The sequence below is a fragment of the Danio rerio genome, chromosome 11 (genome assembly GCF_052040795.2).
Source record: "Danio rerio strain M-AB ecotype USA chromosome 11, GRCz13ab, whole genome shotgun sequence".
NCBI classification, from domain to species: domain Eukaryota; kingdom Metazoa; phylum Chordata; class Actinopteri; order Cypriniformes; family Danionidae; genus Danio; species Danio rerio.
The window spans coordinates 44,837,501-44,845,974 of record NC_141031.1 but is presented as its reverse complement, the minus strand read 5'-3'; the positions used below and the strand labels follow the sequence as shown (position 1 = coordinate 44,845,974).

General features: G+C 32.1%; 1 protein-coding gene across 1 annotated transcript; it reads right to left on the bottom strand.

The window, feature by feature from the left end:
* Positions 1 to 2,525: 2,525 nt before the first annotated feature.
* On the bottom strand, positions 2,526 to 3,974 carry her15.1 (hairy and enhancer of split-related 15, tandem duplicate 1). The gene is given in 2 exon segments (NM_001366790.1): positions 2,526 to 3,535; positions 3,864 to 3,974. Coding segments are annotated over 2 exon segments (450 nt in total). The 5' UTR covers positions 3,921 to 3,974; the 3' UTR covers positions 2,526 to 3,142.
* Positions 3,975 to 8,474: the final 4,500 nt, after the last annotated feature.

The window sequence follows — 8,474 nt, the reverse complement described above, 5'->3', positions numbered from 1 at the left end:
AATACACTCTTCAGATACAGGCATTCCATAATAAAAGTTTTCTTCTGGTATATGACAATGTAACAACACATATTACAAGTTAATATAACAATAGGCTGTATACATATATTCGAAATATACACTGTATGTTAATGAACAGTTTCCGTATTTTGTAATTCACGTTTTCTGTTGATTTATGGTTGTGAATTGCATTATGGGATGTTGATTTCTGCTCTGTCGACTTCTGATGTTGAAAATTCAACTCTACAGTTTAACAAAGTGACTTTTGTTGACATTTTAGTTGCTTGAAATAATATAATAACAACTAATATAGGGATTTCCCAGGGATGGGTTGCGGCTGGAAGGGCATCCGCTGTGTAAAAACTTGCTGGAAAAGTTGGCGGTTCATTCCGCTGTGGCGACCCCAGATTAATAAAGGGACTAAGCCGACAAGAAAATGAATGAATGAATGAATAATATAGGGAAATAAGTCTGCAGAGTAACAGAAAATCTACTGGCTGTTTATGACAAGGTTTTTGTAGCGTATACAACACCAACGCAGACAAGACAATATCACTGCAAACTATTACACTTGCTCATGAAATTCACTTTTTCAAACTTTTCACGGTTAAGAGTTGTAAGAGGAAAGAGCACGATCCATTAATGCAATTCAACAGCAGAAATAAAGAAGGAAAAATAAAAACATGAAATACAGAAAACTGCTAATTTACAGATATTTGTACATACAGTGAGACATTTCTAAATTCCCGAGGCTTCATAACTGTTGCAAATTCTTGAATAAGAAACTTCACTTTTTGCAGGAAATATCTGAAACATTTAATATGCTTGTCACCGCATATAATGCTAGAAAAAACAATATATGGACGCACTAGATATTTTTCAGCTTATTATAACTTTTGCATCCAAAATAAAAGTTTATATTTATAATATATGTTTGTATATATATATATATATATATATATACATACATACATATATACATACATACATACATATATATATATATATATATATATATATATATATATATATATATATATATATATATATATAAATGTCTATATTTGACTGAATATATTTTAATCCAAATATTAATTTATATATATATATATATATATATATATATATATATATATATATATATATATATATATATATATATATATATATATATATATATATATATATATATACAGTTGAAGTCAGAATATTTAGCCAAGTTTATTTTTTTTACAGTTTTCTGTTTAACAGAGAGCAGATTTATTTAACACATTTCTACTCATAATAGTTTTAATAACTCATCTCTAATAACTGATTTATTTTATCTTTGTCATGATGACAGTAAATGATATTTGACTAGATATTTTTCAAGACACTTTTATACAGTTTAAAGTGACATTTAAAGGCTTAACTAGGTTCATTAGATTAACTAGGCAGGTTAGCTTAATTAGGCAAGTTTTTGTATAATGATGGTTTGTTCTGTAGATTATCACTTAAAGGGGCTAATAATTTTGTCCTTAAAATGGTGTTAAAAAAATTAAAAACTGCTTTTATTCTAGCCAAAATAAATAAATAAGACTTTCTCCAGAAGAAAAAATATTATCAGACATACTGTGAAAATTTTCTTGCTCTGTTAAACATAATTTGGGAAATATTTAAACAAGAGAAAACAAATCAAAGGGGGGCGAATAATTTTGCCTTCAATATATGCATATTTTGTAATAAATTTGTATTTTATGAAAACCTTTGTGGAACGAATGCACTCTGTTTGCATTATTGGAAAATTAAGTCAGATATATTGATCTGAAGTACCCCTTAAATCTCAAGTGAGTTGGTTGAATTCATTTTTTTATTTAAATGACTCAGAAGAACTTTACCATGTACTCTGAGAAGATGAATTGACATCTAGACTAGCTGTAAAATATGTATACACCTTACACACCACAAGAAATGGTTAATATAAATTCATGTATCTTATTTAAATAATTTAAAAATTGTATTATTATTATTATTATTGTTATATTTATCAAATGTATTCTGTTTTTTGTCATTATTTCTTATCTACTGTATTATTATTTATTTTTTTTTTATGCTTTTAATATATTACATATTTGAAGTGCTTTGGCAATACTGCACTGAATGTCATGCCAATAAAGCAACTTGAACTTGGCCACACTTTAATGTTCCTATAGTAACTAACATGAACTAATAATGACAACACACAATTAATATTAATAATATTCATAGTTTAACATTTACTAATGCATTATTAAAGTCCAAAGTTGAGCTTGATAACATTAGTTAATGCACTGTGAGTTAACATGAACTATAAACTACTGTATTGTCAATAACTAATGTAAACAAAGAGACTGTAATGAGTGTGTTGTTCATGTTAGTAATACATGAACTAAAGGGACATTATTTTACCAGTGAGTTTATTACAGAAGCACAATTTGCATTTCAAACGTTTATTAATGAAGCAAGCGGAGTTTAATATGAGAAATCAACTACAGAAGAAAGTGTTTCAGTTCAAAATGTGTTTATTTCAATAACATTATACCATCATATATTATAAATAAGTCAAATATCACATCTTTCATATAAAGAAACACCAATAAAGCATTGATAATGCACAAATGATCACATATAATCCACAACTCCACAGGAGTTCAACATTGACTCTTCATCATGAAGAAATGTCTAGAAAATAAAGTCCATCCATGAGGAAAACTACAGAGGTGTTGCAATAATGAACCTCTGATCATATCATAACATATAAACATCAGCAGAAGACGAGGCGTTCACATGGTGAATCTCTCATTTCTTCACACGATGAGAATAAGTGACGTGCTCTTTCAAAAGAAATGACTAGAGTAAATGGAGAATCTCCTACATAATAAGAGACTATAAAGCACCATCTAGTGTTTGAGCGTCTCTACCAGAGTCTGATATTAATGTCCATCCATGAGGAAAACTACACTAATAAACCTCTGATCATAACATCTAAACATCAGCAGAAGACGAGGCGTTCACATGGTGAATCTCTCATTTCTTCACACGATGTGAATCAGTGATGTACTATAGTAAATGGAGAATCTCCTACATAAGAGACGGTAAACCACCATCTAGTGTTCGAGCGTCTCTACCAGGGTCTCCAGAGCGGAGCGTGCGCCCGCGGCTCCTGCTTGATGTGTGTGTGCTGCTGATGGGGAGCTTCAGACGTGTGTGTGAGCTCTGGAGCTGCTGATCTCTGAGCTTCTTGCTGGAGACGTTGAGCCACAGCCTCGGAGCCCACAGACAGAAAGCTGATGGTCTCCCTCCAGCACTGCGAGTAGCCCTCGATCTGAGCGTTCTGTGGAGTCTTGGGCCGCAGCTGCTGCTTGAGGAAAACCACCGTCATCTCCAGGATGTCGGCTTTCTCCAGCTTGGCGTTGGGATCCTGCTGCTGGAACTCTTTCTCCAGCATGGACTTGAGCTGCTCGATGCAGTTGTTGATGCGATCTCTGCGCATCTTTTCCACCACTGGCTTTCGCAACTGGCGAAGGAAGAAAGAAGAAGAGATGTTCGATTAGTTTTCAGTGTCGTTTGGCTAACGTTTGAGGTAATAATGAGAGTAAATGGGATTTATTTAGAAAGTAATAACACTCAATATTATTATTAATTAAATATTATAATTAATTATTATTATTAAGTAATGATAAGAAACAACTGAACTTGTTTTAATAGTAAAAACACTATTATTAAAGTATTATGGAAAGTAATAAAGACAAACAGCATGATTTAATTCAACAGTAAAACACTAAACATTATTATAATCCTCTAATGAGAAGCGTCAGATGTATTCCAGAAGTAAAAACACTTACTTTGTGCTTCTCCTTGTTGGAAAGCTTGGAGTATTCAGTCATATACGCAGGAGCCATTGCTTCTTCAGGAGAGATGCTGTTTCTCTGAGCAGAGCGAGGGGTTTGTGTCGGGAATGAGGGTCTCGCTGCTCTATTTATAGGAGCTCATTAGCATTACAAAGCCATGAGTCCCAGTCAGGATTAGCTTTCCCACACTCTGAGGCCGCTGGATGAGGCGTCCCACACAATGGAAGAGGCATCAATTATTTCATGGTTAACTGGCCTCAGGCTCCCACACACACACACACACACACGGCACAACATAGGCAGGTTGCGGTGTGTTTTATTACCTGGGAACATCAGCGTGCACTGATAAGGACAGATGGAGACTGTAGACATACGATCATTTCCCAGGGGAGGGGAAAGACACTGATATGATGGTGAAACACCTTATCGCACTGAGACAGATACTGTACCACAGCCGGCTTTCATTTGATTTTATTAAACAAATGATAATGAGGTGCAATTGAATATATATTGGTACATTATATTGGTATTTAATAATAGTAATGCATTTGATTTATGAATCACTTTATATTTTAAGTAAAATCTTAAAGTGCTACAAAAAATAATAAATGTGCAATATTTTATTTTTATTATATTATTCATTATATTATATTGCATTATATTATAATACAATGTGCTATATTATATTATTTTATTTTATATTATATATTATTTCATTTTATATATTATATAATTTTATATTGTATTATAATATTTTATATATTATATATTATATTATATATTTTATATTATACTATTTAATATATATATATATATATATATATATATATATATATATATATACATACACACACACAGAGAGAGAGAGATTATAGAAAAATTATCATTGCTTGTTTTTTATGAGAATATGTAATTGTTTTTAACATATTGTTTTATATAAGTACTTAAAACTATTTATTATTTTTAAAAATATATTTGTATTTGTATTATATTATATATTTATTTAATTAATTTTATTTCACATTTATTTATTTATTCATTCATTCATTCATTCATTTATTTATTTATTTATTTATTTATTTATTTGTTTATTTTTATTTATTCATTCAATTATTTATTTTCCAGTATTTAAAAATGCACACTAAATACTCCTGGATCACCATAACCCAAAGTTGGGTCAAACATAGACAAAACATTTGGTACATCTTCTAAAATTAAATTTAAAGGAATTTAATCACTTTCAAACTTGATTTGTTCATACTTTACCCAATGTTTACTCAAATAAAATATAATAAATATTATAAATATATTTAATCTATCATATATTTTAGATTCTTTACATTATATTGTATTATATTATCTTATATTTTATTATATGATATGATATATGATATGATAGGATATGATATTATATTATATATTTTTTTTACATTTGTTTTCCAGTATAAACATATACACTAAAAACTCCTGAGCTATCATAACCCAAACTTGGGTCACATAGACAGACCAAACACTGGGTAATTTTTTAAAAATTGTTGGGTAAACTTAAATGACACTCTGAACTCAACGGTTGGGTTTGTGAAATTGTTGTTTTGTGTGCATGTCTTCTGTTGCAGATGTTTTGTCGAGGGCTGCAGGTGATGTGAGAACATGCAGGCACACACACACTTGTACACACACACTTGTACACACACACACGCGTCCCCCAGCCCAACGGAGCCTCTGATGTGTGTATGGAGGGCCACGGGAGGGGCTCCTCTATTGACAGCAGAGTGTGTGAGCGGGATCCTGCCCTGCTTTCCCACACTGTCTGTTCATTTATTACCCAAACTCTCTGCGGGCGGGAGAGACTCGTGACAACAGAAGTGTGCCGTTCCTGAGAGAACAGATCATTCACACTCACACTCAATGCATTCCAGACAGAGAGTGTGTGTGTGTGTGTGTGTGTGTGTGTGAAGACCAATGAACAGTTCATATGGGAAACTATACTTTTACTATTCATTTTTAGTCTTTAATTACTTTTTTGTAAGAAAATATGTACATATTTATTTATGTGTGCAGTTTAAAGTTATTGTATAATATAAATATGTAGTGCAGTGTAGTTATAGTACAGAATAAAGAATTAAAAGTTATAGCAAACTTCAAAAACAAATTAATAAAGTAAATTAAATGTTCTATAAACAGCATAATACAATATTAAATGAGAAACGTTAACATTTTATGCAGTTGTAAAATAGTATTTTCTTGTAAAATGTATTACAAATCGGGCGACAAGTTAATTACAATCATTTTATTTAATTAAGTTGACCGTTGGGTTTTACAGTGTATCTTTACAAAACAATCTTTAATAAACCTTCAATTCAATATTTTAAATTGTTATAATAAATTCATCTAATGTATAATAAGCAATTTTTTCTATTAAAATGAACATTTTTAATTAAATGATTTTGAAATACAAATGCTTTTACTTTTCTTTTAATTTTTACAATATTTATACTATTTAATATTTTTACTGACCCAGTCAGGACTTGAACCAGCGACCTTCTTGCTGGGAGGTGACAGTGCAAACCACTGAGCCACCGTGCCGCCCCATAAACAATAAATTCATTCATTTTCTTGTCGGCTTAGTCCCTTTATTAATCTGGGGTCGCCACAGCGGAATGAACCGCCAACTTATCCAGCATATGTTTTACGCAACGGATGCCCTTCCAGCTGCAACCCATCTCAGGGAAACATCCATACACAACGGACAATTTAGTCTACCCAATTAACCTGTACTGCATGTCTTTGGACTGTGGGTGAAACCGGAGCACATGGAGGAAAGCCATGCAAACGCAGGGAGAACATGCAAACTCCACACAGAAACACCAACTGACCCAGCCGAGGCTCGAACCAGCAACTTTCTTGCTTTTGTAGTAACCCAACTTTGGGTAATTGTTTTCAATTCAATTGAAATGACACTTTTTAAAAGTATATTAAATATTAAAGTTAAAAACATTGGGTTTGTCCATGTTTGACCCAACGCTCAATTACAACAACACAAATAAAAAAAAAATGTTTTTACACTAAAAAATTTTTACACTAATGATGATAATGACTGCAAAAAATGTGAAAGATGCATGACTAAAAGAGTAAATAAAAGCTTGATATCTGCTGTAGACTCTGCCGATGAGTGTCAGTGATTTGTTTTGGAGGGAATGACTGCTTCTGGAAAATCATTATATAAAACAGTATAATACACTAACCCAAAGTTGGGAAACTACAACCCAGAATATTTTCATTTTACAAATTCAATTTGAAATTAGACTTTTTAACCTAAAGATTGGGGTTTGTGCATATTTGACCCAACACTGGTTCAGCATGTATAAATATATACACTAATGATGATAATGACTGCTAATAAAAGCATTATATCTGTATTAGACTCGGCTGATGAGAGTCAGTGATGAGTCAGATGTGTTTTGGAGGGAATCCTGATGTGTGTGTGTGTGTGTGTGTGTGTGTGTGTGTGTGTGTGTGTGTGTGTGTCCAGCTGCAGGACTGAGGAATGCGTGAGAGCTCTGCTGATCTGCTCATTCCCACACTTCAGCCCATTGAGAGATCACTGATCCACAGCCTCATTATTCCTCTCTCAATAGACCATCTGCTGCTTAGAGCTCAGGTACACACACACACACACACACACACACCATAAACAAACACATACACACACACACACACACACACACACACACACACACACTGGCTGACCACAAGTACAGACTGATGTGCTCATGAACTCCACAACAAACATGCGGTGTGTACAGACAAACAGACATACGGTTACTTTATTTATAAAACTGATTTATGACACACTGTTCACATGTTAATGTTGGATTTATAAGTAATACAGATATCTAGCTTATAATAAACACCTTTTTTATTAAAATGAAAAGTATTCAATTAAATCATTCACAGCGAAATGAACCCCCAACTATTCCAGCATATTTTTTTATGCAGTGGATGCCCATCCAGATGCAACTCAGTACTAGAAAACATCCATACTTATCCACACACACTCATACACTACGGCCAATTTAGTTCATCAATTCCCCTATAGCGCATGTGTTTGGACTTTAGGGGAAACCGGAGCACCCGGAGGAAACCCAAACCAACACGGGGAAAACATGCAAACCCCCACAGAAATGCCAACTGGCCCAGCTGGGACTCGAACCAGCTGCCTTCTTGCTGTGAGGCGACAGTGCTAACCACTGAGCCACCATGCCGCCTCCAAATGAATTGTGTGTTAGATATATTTTACAAAATGTTTAATGAATCTTTGAATTATATGATAAAATTGTTAATTTATCACAATAAATATATCTATTACGTTTATAAGAACTTTTTCTATTAAAATAAAAATTATTAAATTAAATAAATAAATTAAAATATTTATAATGCAGATGCTTTTATTTTTGCTATTTTTTATATTATTAATAAGTAAAACAAAATTGTAAAAAATGAATGACCATACATATACTTGTATGTAACAATTTTTTAATAAATATTTGAATTATAACATTACCTTTATGATTTATTATAATAAATATATCGATTTTTAATAAG